Below are 22467 nucleotides of genomic sequence, written 5' to 3'. Positions count from 1 at the left end.
CAACATTTATATAATTAGCTATTAGCCTGTGCACTTGGATATAGTCTCTTATGTATACATGCATAACCTCTATATCACCTTCTGTTACACACATCCACATTATCCACTAATTCACACAGCCTCTGCTTGGAATTGGCCTCATTCCACCTCTGGCAGTTATATAATAACCTTACTCTTGTGCGTCCGGGGTCAGAACTATCATCTAGTAAGTGTAATAGGAATAACAAATAAGTGTTCCTCTGTCAAACTAGCATTACGTATCTGGTTTTGCCTTCTAGATAATGTTTTTTAAACAGGAACTTCTGAATGCTTGTTTCTATGTGCATTGCATGAATAGAAAATCATTTTTAATGTGTGAGTGCATTGATAAATCATAGATATCAACTTGTACTTGCCTGTCCATCCCAGGCTGCAACTTCAAAGCTCCAGGGTAGATTGCAGAGGCGTTATGTAGAGTATACATTATAAGTACATATATCACTGCTGTCTGGCTCATTGTTCTAGGTTTTCCCATGTCTGCACATCTAGCTTTATGCACATCATTATATTAGCATGTTGTTCAGTGTCGGCTGCTAATTAACTGTCAGTGCAAGCCTGGTACCTCTTGTCTACCTTAGTAATGAAGAAGCAGCACCCTCATTTCAGAGCATACGCCCGCCTGGTGTCATTGTATCATATGTCCCAGGACAGAGGCATACATGCACTCCTACATACAGTACCTCTCACTGTCATCCTTATACAAATAAACAAAACATGACAATAGGGTCATTTCCTGACCACAAAATCTGCCGATTTGCAATTTTGAGAATGATTTATATTTGTCGGTCTTTGTGACAATTTGCTGGATTTCAGACTGATATGGGAACTTGGGCAAATGTAATACAACAGTTGAAAATGCCACCTCCCTAATAAATCACATTTTATACAAGTTTTTTTTTTAATGGGCTTTCTTGCATAAAGAGGATTCCTTTGATGCAAAGGATAGCTCATATACAGTCCCAACCAATGCTGTCTTATAGCATGTGATACCATCAGATTGTTTGGGGATGGCCGTGGAAAGGATTTGCATGCCTGCATTTAGACAAATTAATATTCCAGGAATTCTATGTCTCTACTAAATGATTTTGTTTACCAGTTATAGCCTCCATATGAGATATCTACACATATAGGGGGTACTTATCAAAGCTCGGAGAAATATTAAATTGTTAGAGATAAAGTACTAGCCAATCAGCTTCTGCCTTATATTTTACAGGCTGTGTTTGATAAATGACATGATCTGATTGGATTATCTCCAAATATATATAAACATAGGGGGCTATTTAGACCTGATCGCTGATGGATGATTTTGCGGAGCCCTGCGATCAGATAGCCACCACCCAGACACAGTGAAAACCCGCCCTGTGCAAGGCTGCAAATGGCTTGCAATAATTATGCAGATTGGCATTTAGCTGCAATCCATTCGCAACATCGCTCACCACCGAATGATTTTCCCATGTGTGCAGTCTGTTTGTAATGCAGAACCTATTCTGCCTGTGCGATAGAAACAGACTGATTGAGCCTGGAACTGACATCACACCCCCTCCCTGAAAACGCCGGGGTACACCTGGTTGCCTGGTTGCCACCCCCTAATGCCGGCTTTCTGTCAATTAAGTGGCGAATGACTTGGCATCGGAAAAATGCTGGATTTTTTCACTGTTTGGCCTTGCGCATATGCACCATGATCCATACGCATGCACAGTCAATCAATAATCAGCCGTTGCAGCAATCAGTTTTGAATACTCTCCATAGTAAACTGTCTAGGTTTCAATTATTTTAGGATTTTTCTCTTAATCTGAGTCACAAATCAGAAACACTTCCTGCCTTCATACAGATTACATGTTTTTTAAAGATAAAAGATTAATTTGTGATCCAAATTGTTATTTCTGTAAGAAATACTGTTTAACTATTTCAAAAAAGAAACCATAGGCATTGTAACTTACTTATTGTTCCTCTGTATATTCTGCACCTTGCCACACTGTTGTATACACAGTTGCAGTGATCGCTCCCACAGTAAATACACTTTCATGTTCAATAAATACATAGAACAAAATTACTGTGATGGTCATGACAAGGCCACTCCCCCATGGTACCACAGCCCCTTCTGCAGTATGTCCCAAATCACCTCATGTTGTGAGATATGGACACACTGATGCTACTGATCATCACTTGCACATGGAAGCAGCTTTCACCTATATATGTCAATCTTTTCTAAACAGTACTATAACAGCAAACTCATCTAATCAGTAGTATTGGCTTACAAATAGAAACACATGATTTCAGAACACTTTATGCATTGTTAAGATTGTTAAGAATAGTTAATGTCACACACACACACACACACACACACACACACACACACATATATATATATGCACTTGACGCACATGATGCAACGTGAGTATATTCGGACATACTGTATATTCGAATTGTATATGTGTGTAAGGTTAGGATGATGGTCTTACTTGATGCCTAAAGTTGACAAAATTACAATACCAAATCCTTCAGCAGAACAAACCCACCAGTGAGTCTGCAGTCAGCAGTACAGGGGACCCAATGCACAATAAGCGCTCCAAGATTAAACCCGAGGAAGAGCTGCCGAGTCCTGTTGCAGGGTGCATTCAGGTAATATCTTAGGTTTTGTACTTTTTTTTTTGTTTTGGTTGTGGTTATTTTTATATTGTGTTTGGTTCTATTCTATAAAAATATGTGATTAAACTTCTTATGAAAATTGATTTTTGCTCAGAATGTTTCTATGCTTTCTCTGCCCAGGAAAAAGTGCATGATTTATAAGCTCAAACCCAGACAGCTAAAGAGTTGGGGAACATACAGCTTATATTTAGATATTTATATATGCTTTATTTATTAGATGCTTGTAGTGCTAGTGACAGTGTCACAACATTTGTTTCCTTTTACTGTATAAACATATGGTATTAGTATTGCACACAACTGGCATCATGTACAATATGAGTTTAAGTAAGCGGGGGCATGTTTCTTTCCTATAGTGTAAGTGAACCATGAGTGTAAGGTTGGAGCTGTAGGAACACTTTCTTTGGCACGCTATTTCAGAGTTCTCTTAGTTATTCATTTGTTTTGTGTGCTGCGATCTAACTGCGCATGCATCGGTGCCGCTGGCCATCTTCTGGCATGTATCTGCTGTCAGCTGCAGGCTAGTACTTTCAAAAACATGGTGGCTGCATTGCTACTGCCATGTCCAGTCTGCGCAGTCATAGGCCAACCCTTAGACCCAATGTTACTTGGCTCCAGTGGCCGTCAATTTTCACTCCTGGTCATTTGATTCGCTTGCTAATAACTCCAATTGCAAAGCTGAGAAAAATCGCACATGGCAAGTTTTGTTAGTAAATAAATGAAGCCCTTAATTTAGTTTCACAAAATCCTCCTCCCATGCTTCAATAGCATATGTAATACATTTTGGGTCTCATTCTGAGCTATACATTTTTATACAAACTTATATCTTTTATACTTATTATTTATTTCCTCATTCCATACTGCTTTATTAAACAAAGTGAAATCATGTGTTTTAATTTTGAAATGCATTTTAAACGGCTGCAACAAGTGAAAAATATGTTTTTTTTGTTATTCTATCGCTAAACAGTTCAGCAAAATGAACGTCTTTTAACGTAAAAGTAATAGCTAAATATTTTGAACAATTAAGCATTACAGATCTCCACCTATCCTCCTTCATTTAACATTCCCATCTTTTATCTCTATGTCTAGGATCAGCCAGATGGAATGACTCTGGTGAAAGAGGAGGGGGACAAAGATGAAAGTAAACAAGAGCCCGAAGTAGTCTATGAGACAAACTGCCATTGGGAAGCCTGCTCCAGAGAGTTTGACACACAAGAACAGCTAGTGCATGTAAGTTAATGGAATTCAGGAACTGGGGTTTGAAAGCTATGTGACCTTTCTTCGTGGAGGTCAGGGTCTTTGACCCCGTGCTGAGTCAAGTTTCTTAGCCAGCAGCATTGCATGCTGGAGAGGACTTTATGAGTTTCAGAGAATAAAGGGAAGTCTTAGCTGTGGTGCTTGACCTGTTCAGTCAGCTAAAGCTCTCTGCAAAATTCAATAAAGTCTTCAGCAGAGAGTGTAATGGCTCTGATCTTGTAAGCCAGCAAACATTATTTTTTTTTGTAGGAGACTTTGATATTTATTGAGTAATAGTAAGCTGAACATGAATTAATACTAACCTGAAGCCAAGGCTTCTTTCTATTAACCAAAGCTTCTTTTTCTTCTTCACAAATTTAATACATTATTAGTTTTGTTAAAAGAAGATTGTTCGCTTTTGGCGGAAAATGATTGTTGACCCTCACATCTTTCGACCACCTCTTGGGAACTCAGCTAAATTTCCCATCTCCTATAGTAGAGCATCCAAGTTGTCTCTGCTGAGAGAGGACAATTTTGCTTCTATGTCTGCAGGTTCTTATGCAGAACAATAAATAAATATGTATATATTTTTTTGAACGTACTATAATACTTTAGAAGCGTATGTGCCTTTCCTTGTTTTGCTTAAACCATCTTACTGAAACCATCTTCTATTCCATATACCTTCGATGGCACCAGAGCTCTTGGTTTTCTGCCACCGTAATACTTATTTCAATATTGCCTGTTGATTCATCTATGTTTATATACCCTGTATTTGTCCTATACTGTCTTGAACTGTAAGGGTGCTCACTATTGTAAAGCGCAACGGAATCTGCTGCGCTATATAAGAAACTGCAAATAAATAAATAAATATACTTATCCAACAGATCGGTGTAAAAAACGACCCAAATCGGATGCGTGTGGTGTCCACCTCTGGTCCAATGCGCAATCTCATATGCTATCCTGATGCCCGGGAAAGTCCCGGGTGGCTCAAGGGAGTAGGATGGCCCATACACTGCTGTGATACATCGCAGTAGTGTATAGGCACCAGTGATTGCGAAAACTCAAAAAAATAGTGGGTCCCTGGGACCCCTCACTTACAGAAATCGGGGTCCTACCTGAACTTTTCTGGGTCCCAATGAAATAAACCTCCTCTACCTTTCCCCACCAGCATAGCACATACAGAAACTTCCTCCTCTCCCCCATATGGCATATACTCTGGGTCAAGGGCCATCCAGAGCCTATTTTTTTTTTTTTTTGGAGGGGGGGGGGGGGGGTGTAAGGGACAGGGTGTGCGCAAAAAAATTAGGGCATTGCTTTCTGGGGAAGGGGTGTGGCCAAATATTAGTACCAATTCACATTATACCACACAATAGTGCCATTTAAATGACATCTGGCTGTGCGGGCAGAGAGGTGGTATAAACGGGGTGAAAGGTGGCAGGTAAACAGGGCAGCAGAAGGAGGGTGGGTGACAGATCATGGTGACTGGCAGGGGTGGAAGATACTGAAAGTGACAGTGGAGGAGGGTGGCAAATCACAGTGGAAACTAGAAAGGGGTGGCAGAAAGTGGGGTTCCTGGCAGGTAATGTGGGCTAGTTAGGGAAGGCAGAGGGAGGCTGGCAGATCATGGTGGTAACTGACCGATTGTTTTTGTGACTAGGTAGACCATTATACAAGCTGTAGAACTGAGAAGCTGCCCTGCTATGCAGAATGTGTATAGTGGCAGTGTCTCAGATGCCACCACTCTGCACATCCCCCTCACATGGAGCGGACCCCCATGTTGCCAAGCCTGTGCTGCTAAGGGCCACTAATTAACATGATACCCCCAGTCCCCCACATTTGGGTACTCACTACTGGTCCTGGACAACATGTAGCTGATGCCGGAGTATGTGCTATTCACCAGACACAGAACCTGAATAGCTGCGGTAGCCGAATATTCTGGAGCACCGGAGGGACAGGCGGCGCCAAGTATTCACGGCATCCTTCTCTGCATTAGCCTCCGTCCACCCCGGCTGCTATGAGCCTCCGTCCACCCCGGCGCCGGCTGCTATGAGCCTCCGTCCACCCCGGCGCCGGCTGCTATGAGCCTCCGTCCACCCCGGCGCCGGCTGCTATGAGCCTCCGTCCACCCCGGCGCCGGCGCTCTCACCTCTGTGGCCGCATCACAACAAACAAACACATATCCCTCCACCCCAGATAAAATGAAGACAGACGCGCATGTGATTCCGGGCAGAGCGCGTCCCAAGGGACGCAGCCATAATCAGAAACTGAGTCCCTGCTACTCAAAAGTGGGTAAAATACTCGCTATGGCGAGTATTTGCGAACCCTGGGCACCTTAAGTCACTGTTTTTTTTTTTTACCTATTTGTTTATGTACTCTGCAATTGGCCGCTTCGGATCCCTTGTGGCACTAGATAAATAAAGGATAATAATAATCATTCAGTAGATATGTTGGTAGAGGGTGAAATATATCAGCTCCAGATAATGCTGGATGCTGGTATTGTGATCAGCAAGTAATACTGCAGGTTTTTTTTGTAAATCAAACAAAAGGGACCTTTTACCACCTTTAAACTTCTTACTGCCTCTGCTAGGTCCTAGATTTACTTTCACAGAACATCCCAGGAACTTTTTTGTCATACTAATAGAAATCAATTTGGATGGTCAACATGAACTATAAAGAATGTTTTATAAAAAGTTTTGCTTCTCCTGTAAAGCAGCCTTGGGGCAGTATTCAATGAGGATAACTCACCCTGTTTCATGACGAATTTGTGCTATTTTCGCGTTGGAAGGTGTTTTTTGGGTCAGAAAGCGAATCACCCTATTGAATGTGCACTTCTCGCCGTCTTTCTAAGTGATTTTCGCCGTCTTTCTAAGTGATTTTCGCCATCCCTCACAGTGTAGCAAATCGCCATCTTTTCATGGTGAAGTGGAAAGTGAACTTTTAAAATAAAGTTGTTGTTTTTTTACATTTGGTATAAAAAAATCAGGAATTTTATTCTGAGAAGGGGCATGCTATTTTTATTCATGTGCTTATAGCACATGAATATATATTTAATAAAAAAAATTTTTTTTTTACACAGAGCAGCCAGCAGGGGGCCGGGAGCCGAGAGCCGCTCATTACATATTCTTACATTCACTGCACCCGATCATTACATATGCACGATCGGGTGCAGTGAATACCTGGTCCCCTGTTGGCTCTCCCGGGGGGGCAGCCTGTACTGCCTGGCTCCCGGGGAGCCCACCTCCCCCCCACATACATTCTGGGGCAGGCAGGGAGACTTCCATCTCCCTGCCTTCCACCATCCTCAGGCTCCCTGCGGCGGTTCACACTCGCCGTCAGGGGCAGCGAGCCCCTGCGACGTTGAATAGGGGGGACAGCGAGCCTCCGGAACACGGCGGGCAGTTGCGAGTGTGCAGCGAATCCTAAACAGGATTCACTGCACGCCGTCAATATTCTCATTGAATACGCCCCTTGGTGTCTCTGGTGGCGGTACTGCTTTGGTCATGCCATAATAACTGTAGCTCACTAGTTTATAAGTACTCTTTACATAAATTCAAACCTACTCTACTTAGGGGTGAGATGTATGTACCCTTTTAAAGAGGTTTCATACTATGTCCATAATCATAGAATGTATAATTAAACAGTTTTTTTTTATTTTTTATTACTGTTACAGTGCCCATGTTATGGGAGTAGCTTCACAGTGCAATGAGTAGTTTGGTTTCATCTGAAAGTTTCCCGTTGTCTAATCAAACCACAATGTTAAAGCCAGCCTATCTCATTCTACTATGATTTTATGTTTCTCATATTTTACAGCTACAAAACTTTTTTGCTAAAAGCACTACTGGAGATATCTATAACGGGCACTACCGGAGACATGATATGTAACAGGCACCACTGGGGACATGATATCTAACTGGCACTACTTGGGGACATGATATGTAACTGGTACTACTGGTGACATGATGTGTAACTGGCACTACTGGGGACATTTATTTATTTTTATTTATTTACAGTTTCTTAAATAGCGCAGCAGATTCCGTTGCGCTTTACAATAGTAGACGGTGATAAAACAAACTGGGTAACAACAGACAGACTTGGGGGTTAGAGGGCCCTGCTGCAAGCTTACAATCTGATATGTCACTGGCACTACTGGGGACATGATATGTTACTGGCACTGAATGTGTGTTAGAAAATGATTGCTTACCATTCAAATGCCTGAGATAGTACACAAACTTTTGTTTCATGTTTTGAAACCTTTTTTCACGCACAAATAAAATATATTTGTGTATTTTATGTGTTTGATGTATGTTGTAGATTTATAGGCTCCAAACTGAAATTCAGCTGTAAAGTAATGTACATAATGAACAGTATACATACACTTTGGCATATATTCAATACCGTGGGCGAGCGGTGACTGCGAGCAGGACTTTTTGCTCGCAGTCACCGCTTACCCTGTCAGTATTCAACTGACCCCCCTCATACGCAAATTCCCCCTCGCTCCGTTTTTTGAGCGAGGGAGAATTGGCGTATGTGCCTTCAAAAGCTGCGAGAATCGAGGCTAATTACAGCGAGTTTGCTGCAATAGCCGCGGCTCTCGCAGTTTAGGGGAATCCTCGCAGTTCTGTGACTGCGAGGATTCCCCCGGAACATTGCATAGTGCGAGCGGCCGGCGCGGGGGTTAAACTGGTTTTCTGCGATCCTCGCAGTTTAACCCCCTCGCCGGCCGCTCGCACCGGCATTGAATACATGCCTTTGACTTATGTACATGCTATATATATATATATATATATATATATATATATATATATATATATATATATATGCTATTTAGCTTTAGTAAAAAGAAGAGAATGTGAGACTAAAAAATGGAAAAAGCAACTTTACACTATTGATATAACGAAGCTTTCATGATACATTATCTGACATACAAGGTGTTTTAAACCATCCTGACTCCCTGTCGTATTTATAGCACCTATCCGTGGCCACTACTGCATCCAGTTAATAGCAGGATTCATGATTCTCCATGGTTGTCTGTCTAGTGTGTGACAGTGCAGGCTTCCTCCTACAGCAAGTCACTATCTATAATTGATATCCTTCCACGGAATGGGGTATAGGTTGCAATTGAAGAGTTTTGCTGAGCAGTTTTAAATCCTGACAAGACTTGCCTCTTGTTCTGACTACTGAGTGAGCTGCTGATATGTGAGGCTTGTTTCAGCTTTTTAAAGATGCATGTGGCTTTATGCGAGTACAGGGAAATAGCTAGTGTGTGCCATGATGAGACCAGTCATACGTAGGTTTAAAAGTTAAATGGGATTTTTATTTTATATTTATTTTAATTACATTGGCATTGTATTATTTAATAAAGTAAGTTGTACAGAGGTGGAAGGCTATGATTCTTATATTTCTACATTTCTTTTAATTCAAATTTTTTAACACTATATCAAACACTTATATTTGATTTTGCCATGGCTTACTTGTAGTGAGAGATAATGCTATCAGGATGGTTTTGCAATGTGTATTAATGTATAGGTGTGTGCATGGGGTGTTCAGATGAGGCATCCTCAACCTAAATGTACTGGGATTGTCAGCTGTGCATCTGGGGGCAGGGTGGCACAGACCATTATACAAGCAGGCACTCCAATCCAGCCTTGTCAAGTCACCTGCCGGCTCCACAGAAGAGGGGAGTGGGTGCATCTTATTTGAAGATGAAAAGGCTTCGCTAAATCACAGATGCCAACATTGTTGCAAGGCAATAATTTACCATGTGTTTATCTCTATTTGCACTACACATTCCACTGGCAATTAGTTAAAACTATCAGGCCACTAGATTCTCCCAACAAAGTTTGTGTCACTGCTTGACCACAGATACTTGGTCTGAGTTGGGTAACTGGCCAGTGGCGTAACTATAAATTTTGCTACCCCTGCCAAAAAGTGTGCCCCCCCTTCCAGGCTCCTCTCCCGCATGTTTCCCCAGCATGTGACGTCATCACATCACATGCATAACGGAGAAGCTGAAGCAGGAGAGAGGAAGAGAGACCAGCATACACTGCTCCAATGCATCCCAGGCCGCCCTAGCACACCCATCCGCCCGCCCCTCCTGTACACAGAAGCCAATGGTCGGCTCTGTGTACAGTAAATTGAATCAGGGAGGGAATTTGTCATCTCTGAAATGGCCCCACCCACGCTGCAGCTGACTAGCGTCCAGTGCTCAGTCAGTGGGCAGCGGCAGGCAGCAGCATGGCAGTGCATCAAGTGGGTGCCGGCACCCACATAGACCCTGCTGTTGCTTGCTCCCCCAAGCAGCTGCTGGGGCTGCCATACAGTAGTTACGCCACTGTAACTGGCCTATAAAGCATGCAGGTAAATAACTTATAGAACACTAGAAATAGCAGCACTTGACAACAAGGTCATACCTGGGACAACATTTTAACTCGGGAAGCAGGAAAATGCAGTATATAGGCCCTACACACATAGCGATGTGTGTAGGGTGACCTAGCTATGCTAGGTCGGGCACTGCTGCACCGCTGTCGCTCAGCACACAGTGCTGACAGCCCACACACAGCACAAGCTGTCAGTTATGTGTGCTGAGCGAGCTGACAGCACCAGTGATCTCCCGTGGAGAACACTGGCGACCAGCGAGACTGATGGACACTGTCCATCAACCTCGGCCAGCGATTCCAATTGCTGGCGCTATAGCCCCTACACACCCACACCGATGCAGGAGAATTTTCTAAGCGATCTTGCCAAACTATGCAAAGGAAATGCCTTAACATCGGCATGTGTGTAGGCCCTATTACTCCAGACTCTCTTGTTACCATAACTGTGGTGTTTAATTTATGAAGTGTTTATGAAATGCTTTACTTCTCTCTGGCTTTGAAGCAAGGTCAAAAGACAAGTTTATACTAAATATATTACATTCATTCAGTTTTGTATTAAACAGTTGTTGTTTTACTATTCAAGATCACACAGCAGAAGTATTTACAATTATCTGCAGTCATCTGCAGCACTTGTTCTGTTGTTGCCCTACATTAATTTCAATAACTTACTGTATTTTACTAGAAGCGAAACGGAATCTTTGAAGTACTTTTTTTTTTCTATTAAGTCACACAAACACTACAGAGCTGTTATTTATATGAAAGGGAAATTATTAGTCATGATAGATACTGATTTTCCAACAGTCTCATTGCTCACAGTTACAGTTCACACCCAGTTACTTTTTACACACAGTTATATTACACAGTTATATTACATACTAGTAAACCCACTCAAAGCAAAAACTTCGAAAGCTAGTCTGCTACATATGTGTGAGAAAGAGATGTAGTTTCACTCTCTGCCAGCAGATGGCAGTGTTTCGGAAAATCACAGACACTAGACATATATAGATGATTGTGAAGCCACATTACATAGTCCTTCCGGGAGGGTTGCCCAACTTTCCAGGGGGCCGGGAGGGGGACCTGATTTTTGGGAGCCGCCTGGCCATTCTGGGAGGGTAGACAACCCTGCCATACTGTATACACACAGTTAAGTTGTTACATTGCACAGTTATATTACACATAGTGAAGCTACACACACAGCTACATTACACATATAGGCCCTTATTCTGATCGGTGCGGATTTTACCGCATGCGGTCGTCCCGCCGATGGTTATCGTCTGCGCATGTGCAGAGGTCACTCTGCGCATGTGCAGGCGATTTCGCCGCACGTATTCTTCAGACGCCGCACAGGGGGCGGAGAGGGGCGTGAAGGGCTACTTAGCCTCATTACCCTATGCATACGCCCCGCGTTTCATGGGCGTTCCCATGCAAACGCGGGGCGTATGCATGGTAATGAAGCCGTGACGCATGTGTAGGGGGCGGGCATCTGACATCGCCGGATGTCAGCTGCCCGCCCCCATACATGATTTCATACAGACAAGTGTCCGTGTGGTCTTGGGTGGCGGCAGCTGGTGGAGCGTGCGGCCCTGCATTCGATGGTCGGCGACCATCGAATGCAGGGGCTGCTCCCAAGATGGAGGAGGCGTATCCCTGTCCACTTTCATGCGGCACATATCACCGGCACATATCCGCGTACGTACGGAGGTGGCGATCCGTATGGAAGGCGGGGATTCGCCTGCACGGTCCTGGCTGCATATTCTGATCGGGCCGCACCGATCAGAATAAGGCCCATAGTGACGTTACATACACAGTTATTTTACATACATCTTTATGTTACACACAATGCTTCATTACACATAGTTATATTACACACACAATTCCGTTGTTTCATGCAGTTGTTGCTTTGTTGTCATCGTTATTCTTTATTAAGTGCTGGATTTATTTTTCAGCAATTTTACAATTGAGACATTACAGATATGTTCTGTATAAGATGAAAGGCAGGTTCCTGCTTGTTGGACTTGACTGACTAGAGAGGGGTTTACATAATGGTTAGTGCAGATGGGTTATACACTGGGTTATACAGTAGTATACTGGCTCTTATTCTGGTTCACTCGCAAAGGCAAATTTCTTCTCAAATGGACAAAACCATGTGCACTGCAGGTGGGGCAGATGTAACTTGTGCAGAGAGAATTAGACTTGGGAAGGGTTTTACTTCAAAGAGAGATCTATATTGCAGTGTAAAAATAAAACAGTCAGTATTTTCCTTGCACAGAAACAAAATAACTCAGCAAAATCTAACTCTCCTCTCCCTGTACATTTTACATCTGCCCCCCCTGCAGTGCACATGGTTTTGTGAAGTGTGCCCAGCTTATAAAAGTGACTGGTTCTTTTTGGGTTCCAAATGCAGTAAATGAATGCTGAACTGGAGACACAGCTATTCATTTATATATGCAACAACTTCATTAATTAGATATTTACATAGATATTACTTGAAAAAGCTTGTACCTTTATTAATACCACTTCTGTTTTGCATGCTAATATATAACTAATAAATGATGTGAGCATTAGAAGTTACAGATCAATCCACAAACCATACAAACCATATAAAAGAGGCAACTATTTAATGTTCTTGACAATGTCTGAAAGCCGCAGTAGACAAAACGTAAGCCTATTTAAGCCAATTAATATAACCCGTGCTTTCTTCGTAACAATGTGGACAAGGATGAGACTTTATAAGTTAGATAATGAAGCTAGTGATCTGTGAAACTACTGCCAAAGCTCTGGAAGAGAGCAGTGGTTTGCATAGAGCCGGCCACCTAAAAGGATTCTTAATTATCATCTGACTTTAAGGTCCTTTTCTCCCTTAGCAGAAGGGTTAGAAAATGTGTTTCCAACTTCAGCATATCTATCCTCTGTGCTATTTATTTATGTATTTGTGTTTAGCGCAGATAGTTATTTTCAGCCAAGGTGTCTGCATATCTGATCAGCAAAATGAATTGGTTGTGTGTCTGCATTTTTGCTTTAGTCATATACTTAGCTGTGGTGTAGGTATGGGACTAGCATATCACAGGGCCTAGACACTGCAGTTCTTAAGGAAAGATAAGTATCCTAGCTGAAACTGAAACAAAGCTCTGACTGTATTCCTCCTTGTGTTTAGCAGAGATAAACTTCACTGGAGACTCAGTGCTGCTCCTGGCAGAAGCATTAATTGGTAAAATGCAGATTTTTTTTTTGATCAGGAGAGGATTACTCTTGTTATCAGTATAAAGCATCTTATTTGAAGATGAAAAGGCTTCGCTGAATCACAGATGCCAACATTGTTGCAAGGCACTGTGGCGACTGACATCTCGAATGAAACTGTGATTTATTAGCCTGTATTGGCTGGCCTGGCCTAAGTAGTCTACTGCAGGTCTCGCTGATTTGCACATTTTGCAAAATGAATTGCTTTTTTATATACATTTCCCTGTTAATATGTCTTAAAATGACGACATTTGCAATAAGTGATACAAACAGCCGCGAAAAGGATGCAAAGACCTGAGAAATGAGCTGAAAAATGTTAATCGCATTTTTAGGATACGAAAGCCAGCCTACATTTCTTCAAATCTGTCTTGGTGGTTCTTCTCCAGTTCTGTCTGATATACTGGCAAACGGAAGATTAATAACAGTGCCTTGTCACTATCAGTAGCGTCTTGTCAATTCCCTGTAAGAGGCCTGTCTGCTCAGCATGGAAATTATTGATTAAATAAAAAGTGTCATTAGGTTGTGAGTTGATCCATAATCACAAACAGCAGCGGACAGTGAGATGCCGAGCCATGAATCATGCGTTCTGCCGGGCTCATTTATATTGCTGTGACATCCGCACCTATTAGGGATATCCATTTTATATACGTGCCGACAAACTAAGAACAACACGCAAAGCCATAGCAGCAATACATGACAAAGACAAAGTCACACCGGAGAAGAAGAACAGAGGGTGGCAGTCATTTGTTTTATGATTGCCCACTTAGAAAGAACTTTATTGATCACAGAGAAACTAGACAGTTCTGAGGCTGCCTTTTTTTATTGGACTCAGATTAGTTTTGTTTTAGATGAGAACACATATTACCTTTTGTTAATAAATTATATTGTGTTTGTGAGCATACACAGTCTAGAATTCATGCTAAGGTGGTCACTGTGGCCAGTAAATTGTGCTACAGCATTTAGAAATAACTAAATAAGAATTATTTAGTTCACTATATAATTATGTCCCACCCTGTGGCAAATTGCCTAGATAGTAGATACTACCACAGATATAGAGGATTAATTCTGTTCTACATATTAAAGTAGAATCTGCCTAAAGGTCCATACACACTGGTTTTCTCTGCCATGAGGCGGGAGCGCGCAGCAGCGTTCACCATTCATCACCGGGCCATACACACTGGGTGGCTTTGAGCTGACAGCCACTCAAACTTGCTATTTTGACTGGCTTTCAGTTTAAAGTTGCCCAGTGTGTACGGGCCTTTAAGGTCCATACACACTGGGTGACTATGGCCGTGTATATATGGACGGCGATGATCGCGTTCATCTCTGGGGGGAAAGCCGCTCGGTGCATACACATCTGCTGGTATCTTTCCCCATGATGATGTGGGAGTGCAGTGCTCACTGCTCATCGCCGGGGCACACACACTGGGCGGCTTTGAGCTGAAAGCTACTCAAACATCCTGTTTTGAGGGACTTTCAGCTCAAAGTCACCCAGTGTATATGGGCATTTACACCCACTGACGTAAAATACTGCAAATTCACACACCAGTGTCATTGCAAATCAACCATGAACACATTTGACATGAGTTGGCTAATAGGCCCTCTTGGTGCATGTAATCGTGGAGGTCAGTTGAGGAAACTGAGTTGACCTCCATTTATTACACTTGCAATTAATGTATAGGCCTGTGTCTGAAAATCAACAATGTTGATTCTCAGATCCACACACTGTGGTTGGGTCTGAGCACTAGTACACATCAAAAAGTCATTTTATTGCTGGCATTCTCAGAGTTAAATCCCACTGGAAAAAAGAGAGTATTCGTAAATGTCTTCTATGTTTTGTTCCAGTTGGCACACCTCTGCTGTAAATTTCTAGTTATTTCTGACATTTTTTTAGATTATCATTCATAAAGCCCCCTCACATTTTCTGTTTTTCATCCTATCCAATTCATACAATTATCTCAACAAATGGCAACAATAGTCACCAAAATCTTTTAGCTTTAATAATTGGCCAACAGTTTATTGTTGATTGAGGAAAAGGAAATGTGTTTCCAATAATCTTTCAACAGTTATTCATCCCACAGTTTGATATCGGTCAACAAACTGTTTCGATGTTTGGCAGCAGATTATACAGACTACATGGACAACTATAATTTTACATGCCTCAACGAAGGTTACGATAGTGCAAGGAGAAATCTAGCAGGAAGTTCAAACGGAAGTCTATTGAAGAGCACATGTGAGGCAAAACCTGCTTAGAAGGCCAACTTTCCCATCATCGTCTCTAGAGCAAGATTAATTAACCCTTTCTTCAATTTTGAATAAGCAACTTTTAAGTGCTACTTCTGGCATAGAATATCATGCTCTATCTCTCTCAAAAATGTATAGTTTCCCGTCCCTATTCAGTGCTGTCTTGAACTTTTACCGTATTGGTACTAACAAACATTATTATAGGGCACATTGTCAGTGGGCAGCTACTGTTCTTTCGATTATCTACTGGAGGACACATTTTTCATTTTTTTCATGACAACCATATTGATCATTCAGGGTATTCTATCAGAGTATATATTTCTATCCATTTGTGTTTTTGCTGTGGTCTAGAGTGTCACCATTTCATCTGCATCACAATCTCATTATCGATGGTTTATCACTTAAAGCATATCTAGAAATTATTACTTTGTGAATTAAGATGTTTCCAAGATGTTAATCCACTCACTCATCGTGTCATGGATAGACTTTGCAGACTCAGCCAAACTGGCATCACATTAAGCTGTCTGCTCTGTCTCCAGTCCATTGAAAGTGGAGCTGCAAGACTTGTCCAATTCACTCAACGTACCACATAGACCCCCTCCGGAATACAAATCTCTGTGTGATTGTCTGTACAAAAGTAAGGAAATTTAAGTATGCTATTATACTAGTGCTATCAGCAAGATATGGATAAATTAAGGTTTTTGTTCAAAAATACTTCACTGTTCTATTGATGGTCCTGCAACAGCAATATAGCTGTACCCTTCAGTGTCATTGAGCTGCATCCCCTCAGTGTCAGTGAGCTGCATCCTCTCAGTGTCAGTGAGCTGCATCCCCTCAGTGTCGGTGATCTACACGCCCTCAGTGTCGGTGATCTACACACCCTCAGTGTCAGTGATCTGCATGCCCTCAGTGTCAGTGATCTGCACGCCCCCGGTGTCAGTAAACTCTGTAGCTAAAAGTTATTGTGAACTAAAACCAAGCGAAAAAATGGGCCCCCAGGAAATTACAAAAAATAAATATATAGTTTTCTTTAAAAAAAAGAAAGAAAAAAACACCTGTACACACACAGCCAGATACGCACATAAATTGCATATATGCAGATATATCGGGCAGCGGCTGTGCTGCTGCCTGACCACAAACTCCAAATTATAAGTGGAAAAACAGAATTTCTTGGGCACTGTAAAGATGGTTCCATCAGCATGTTACAAAATTTGTGGAAACTTGAACTTCATAATGATTCAAAGATCTTCTACTTCTATTAATCCTTTGAGTGCCAACATTGCTGTGGGAGATCCTCACAATATCCACTGAAAATGCCAGCATCACTCACAGCAAATTTTCTTTTAGTATAAATAAATACAAATACAGCCAAGCCAATTAACTGAAGTTTAATTAAAAATTGCACCCAAAAAAAAATAAGTCGCTATGAGCGACGTAGGTATTTTTAGTGGATAATTTGAGGATCTCTCACACCAACGTTGGCACTGAAATGGTTAATGGAGCCACAGATACAATCCACCTGTTGTTGCCCAGAAGAAATTATGTTTATGCATTAACACAGGTTACCCTACTCATAGAGCAAATGTCCTACTACATATCGCAGCACGTACCGTGCAATGGTTAGGATTACTGCCTCACAGCGCTGAGGTCATGGGTTCGATTCCCACCATGGCCCTAACTGTGCGGAGTCTGTATATTCTCCCCGTACTTGCGTGGGTTTCCTTCCGGGTACTCCGATTTCCTCCCACAATCCAAAAATATACTGGTAGGTTAATTAGCTTCCAACAAAATGTAACCCTAGAATGACTGTGTGTATGTAATATAGATTGTGAGCTCCACTGGGGCAGAAACTGATGTGAATGTACAAATATTCTCTGTAATGCGCTGCAGAATATGTGTGTGCTATATACATAACTGGTAATATGTAATAAGATTAAGTGGTGTGATTGTTGGCCCTCCTCCTAATTGTGTCATAAAGCAGTGCTGGCCAAAAGGTTAAATTAGCATTTAGCATTAACAAGTAATCAGTATCTTTACACAAAATTCATACAAAGAAACATAGTTCATGTTCCCAGACCAGGGGCGAGTAAGGTCAAGTTTATGATGTTTTGTTGAAAGGTATAGTCCTATTCATGTTCAGAGTGTAAGAGTGGTCAGTTTGCCAGGCTTGTATATAGAAGGGCACTGACAACTGGTGTTAATTAATTGAAGGTATAATAGAATACGTTCCCCTCCCACAAGTGCAGATCAAGCTCTCACTTGGAGAGCTTGATCTGCATTAATGCTGCATGTCGCCTTCTCGCTGCTGAAGTTTTCCGTCGAGATGACAAACTGGGGCTTTCTCATTGCTGCTGTGTGTCACTGCTGGAGACTCACACTACCGTGGCTTTCTGTTTGCAGAAGAGCATAGCGCTAGCATGCTTAAGTGACACTAGCCCGAAGGCATTGGCAAGATAGGAAGGGAAAAACTGCTTAGTCTCAGCAGCAGGGTAAACCAGATCATTTGTTGATGTCTTTTCACCTTAGCCTCTTGCACCAATTTATAATATTTAATCTCAATAAGCTGTGTCGTATTGGATGCTAATCAAAGCAGTTCTTGGCACTGTGGTTGATAATGATTACAAGTGGTTAAGATGAGGCGAGAGATAACAGCATTCCTTCAGCTCGGTACCAACAATGATACCCCTCACCTCATCTTTGCAATTAGTTGTAATTTGATTTTCTGTGTATTTCCGCTTCTTGGGTTTTCCTTCAGCTGCTGACCTGTGCTACATCTGTATTTTTGCACTGTTATGTAGTTTATTAGCATGACTAAGTGAATCCTGGACTCCACAACACAGAAAGTACATAGATAGATTGCCAAGTGGAAACAGTGCCAAGCAGATGAGACTCTCCAGGCCGACCCTTTTGATTCCTGCAATATTTTAGAGATTTTCTCCATGTTGGAAATGAGCAATAAAACCCCACAATGTGCTATGTGTTTGAAAACAGGACTCCGTAAACCTGTTCTAGACCTGGAACCTCTCCCTTACAGAATCCTGTCTGTCTTCTCTGCAGGAAACAGGTTAAATTCCCTTCAACAGCTAAGTGGCCAGCGGTTAATAACGCATTTCTTGGCACTGCCAGTTCTCTATATGTAATCTGCCAAAAAACACAAAAAGTGACATTGCCAGGTATTTTTTTTTTATGAAAGTGCAACTTATAAAATTATTTAACAAGTTTTTAGCCTGCTATTTTTCCTGGATTTTTTTATTAGAGCTTACAGTATATGGGCAGACTATTATCTTATGTGTGTGCCCAGCTGCCAGTGAAATACATCACACATCCCAGATGTCATAAGTAATATTGCTCTATACCTTTTTACTTTGTTATTCAACACATCATCGTGCCTTAGCTGTGTTCTTTTCTGGTGCAGAATTAAAACAACATTGCCAAAGTAAAAATGAATACTGCAAAGTAACTCGGATGTGTGATATATATTTCACTGGCAGCTAGTCACAGGTATACCTTTTTTTTTAAGTTATATTGTATATAACCTCATTTAAAATACTTGTGTCTGTTTTACTGACTGACTTTTTTGTTTGCCAAGTCAGTGGATGTAATTTGATACCGACATATTGGTTCAGTGGTTCCCTATCTTTTTTGTGTCAGAACGCCCTAAAGTACCACATTTTTTTAGGGTCAGTTTTGTGGTGAGGGACAAGATTCACTTGTTTGCCAACATAATTTCTGATTGGCAGGCACCAGCACTGATTTTTCATATTATATTGACCATAAATAATTTGAAATAGTCCTGAGTCACAAATCCAAGGCACCCCTACAATTGTTCCAAAGCACCCCAGTGTGTCACGGCAAACAGTTTAGAAACAACTACCCCAGATTCATATATACATTTGTTGTTTGGTCAGCATGTCCCACTGCAATTCTGCACATAGTATAGTGTGCTGGGCTGGGGAGAAAGGCTGCTACAGACCTTGGGGAAGATGTATTAAGCCTTGTAAAGAGAAAAAGTGGAGATAAAGTGGAAGGTGATATCGCACCAGCCAATCAGCTATATTTGAAAAATTACAGTTAGGAGTTGATTGGCTGGTGCTTTATCACCTTCTACTTTATCTCTTCACAAGGCTTAATACATCTGCCCCCTTAAGAGGGGACGGGCCTGTCCAACAAGCTGGGTAATTAGTGCCTGTTCCCCCTCCTCTCTCTGCTGTCCTGTTGGTCAGTCTGTAATTCCTCTCAGAACTAGCAGTGACTTACTGTTTTCAATTGATTTGTACTTTTTAGGATGCAGGCATGTCAGATTAGTAGTTACTGAAACATTCCACCTAAGCTGGTTATCTTTATAATATGTGGGTGGGAGATATATCAAACCTGCTAAAGTGTCCATAGCAAACCCTAAGATTTTAGCTGTCATTTATAGAATGTTCTATATAAATCATAAATAGAATCTGGTTGGTTGATGTAGGCAATACACCAACTTGTCCTCTTTGGAAGGAGTGATAAGTCTGTAAAGCATACATAATAATTAATCAAATGAATATATTGAGCTTTATTTTGAGACGACCCCAGATGAAGTGTCTCTTTTGCCGCAATAGTGTCTGTGTCTTTATGTCACTGCTGTGACTGCTGCCCACCGGGAACAGAAGATCTTCCTCCTGTCAGTATGTCACACTTAAAATGGCAGCCCCCCACAGCAGATGTTTATTAAGGATGCTAGACGGTGACCTCCTTTTGCATCCTAAATAATGGTTTGCTTTAAGTTGGCGGACATTTTGGAAGTGACATTCAGGAGGAGCTCCGGGACCGCAGACAGGAGGATCTGCTGGTCCGGCGGGCAGCAATGGATGGAGGTGAGGGGGTGCCCAATATTTACTTGCTGGGGGGGGGGGGGGTGCCCGATTTCAAGCTATGCCACTGTCTCCAAGGATTGTACATTATTAGAATGCTCCAATGCTACAGTACATTAACCTTTTAATAAGCACAACAGTGGTAACGGGAAAAGCGAGGTCTGAGGTGTAAAATTTGTCTCCTGATTTATACATTTTTCCCATAAACATGTGAAAACACTGAACTCTGGCAATTGAATTTCATGATGTGTGGAAATAATTACGCCTGCCTTGGACCGATGCAAATGCTTTATAAAAATGTCAGCACCGTGTGGAAGAGATTGGCAAGACTCAGTCTGTGCGCCAGATTGGAGGTGTTTCAAGCCTTTTTTTTTTCCACAACACAGGAATGCACAATTTAAGCTATTAACTTTCCATCTATCAATTCCTGAATTTAGCTGGAATTTATTTTTTAATACCTCATGAGAAAATTCATTGCACCTATAAAATAGTGTTTCCTGCAAGTAGGAAAAAGAAAGAAATCTCACAATGAAATCTGCATTTTTTTCCTCCTCTTGAACCTGTACATATTTTTAAAATTGCCTTGCTTTTATATGGAAAAAGGGCAAACTTAATTGAACAGTTTCCCTACGTTAGGAGTGGATGCATGAGAAGTAACTTGGCTTTGGGCCTTTTTGGTAGAGATTTCATTATTTTTTGTGAATGTTATGTTACATGTACAGCGCATGCCGTGCAGATGTGTGCTTGGGAAAATACAGCACGCTGGAATAAAACACTTTTACTTGACTCCCTTTATGTGGTGAGTTGATTAATATGAAACTGCAGCAGAGCATATTGCCAGCACTAAGGCGATCGTGATTTAATGAGTGCTGTGGGCCAATAGATACAGGAAGGAAGAGTTTAAAGCTGATATTGCACTAGTGCATGGACGCCAAAAACATTGAAGCTGTTCATGTAGTGGCAATGTGGCTGCTGAAGTTCTTGCATTTCAAAATGGGCAAACCCTTGTTGCACTGCAGGTGGGGCTGATGTAACATGTGCTGAGAGATTAGATTTGGGTGGGTGTGTTCAAATTTAAATCTGATATGCAAGTAAGAATAAAGCTGTCTAACATTTGTGGGCTACATGCAAAAGCAGCCAGTATTTAATCTGCAGAGAAACAATATAAATATATATTTGCTCCCCATGCATAGTAACATGGTTTGTTCCAGACACAACATTACTTTATTTTTGCTTCATTGAACCTGGCCAAATGGGCTTAGATCGCTAATTAAAGAAAAGACTGTAATGTAAAAGTCGCTGCCAGAAATAAAGAATAAACCTGAAACATCGGAGAGTTTTTTCCATCTGCGCCAGTCTAAGGCTTCCCCAAATCTGCTGACGTCAGAGACCCAACTTAAAAATGCCCTGGCAAGACTGAGTTTTGGCAAACACACCCAGGAAACCCCATGTTTCTGCCTTGAAACAATGAATTCCTGTCAATGAAACTGCGACTGCTATATTTACGGTAATATGCGTTTGCGTGCGCAGTTGGTTCATAATTGTCCAGAGTTGAGAATCCTATAAACAGCAATCAATGCTGAATTAGGCCCAATGTCCGCAATTGCTGAGAACATTAGCGATTTTTCTTGCGCAACTCTATATGTCGCCCTGCTGGGTAGGCATTACAAATGCCAGCAACTCTTGCCAAGTACTAATAATTAAATGCATTAATAGCTTGCATTGGTCAACATAATGCATCTGAGACTAGAAGCAAACTTTTTCTTGTCCAGGCATCCAAATGGCCATACATAATTAGGCTAAAAAATAAATGTTCTTTTTATATTTTTATTTCAGTACGCCTG

At 41.6% G+C, this 22467-nt stretch overlaps 1 protein-coding gene across 4 annotated transcripts in view; it reads left to right on the top strand.

Moving 5' to 3' along the window:
• Window positions 1-22467, top strand: part of GLI3 (GLI family zinc finger 3) — a 192929-nt gene that overhangs the window by 154603 nt on the left and 15859 nt on the right. For 3 of the 4 annotated variants that reach the window (XM_083188514.1, XM_083188515.1, XM_083188517.1), the window contains 2 exons: window positions 2545-2661; window positions 3775-3915. In XM_083188514.1, the coding sequence (XP_083044640.1) occupies window positions 2545-2661; window positions 3775-3915 (258 nt within the window). The remainder of the gene's footprint in view (window positions 1-2544; window positions 2662-3774; window positions 3916-22467) is intronic. The other variant, XM_083188516.1, reaches the window with a different exon arrangement.

Source organism: Crinia signifera, chromosome 5, assembly GCF_055691185.1.
Source record: "Crinia signifera chromosome 5, ASM5569118v1, whole genome shotgun sequence".
Taxonomy (NCBI): domain Eukaryota; kingdom Metazoa; phylum Chordata; class Amphibia; order Anura; family Myobatrachidae; genus Crinia; species Crinia signifera.
The sequence above is the reverse complement of the archived record's forward strand: the minus strand, read 5'-3'. Positions and strand labels throughout refer to the sequence as shown.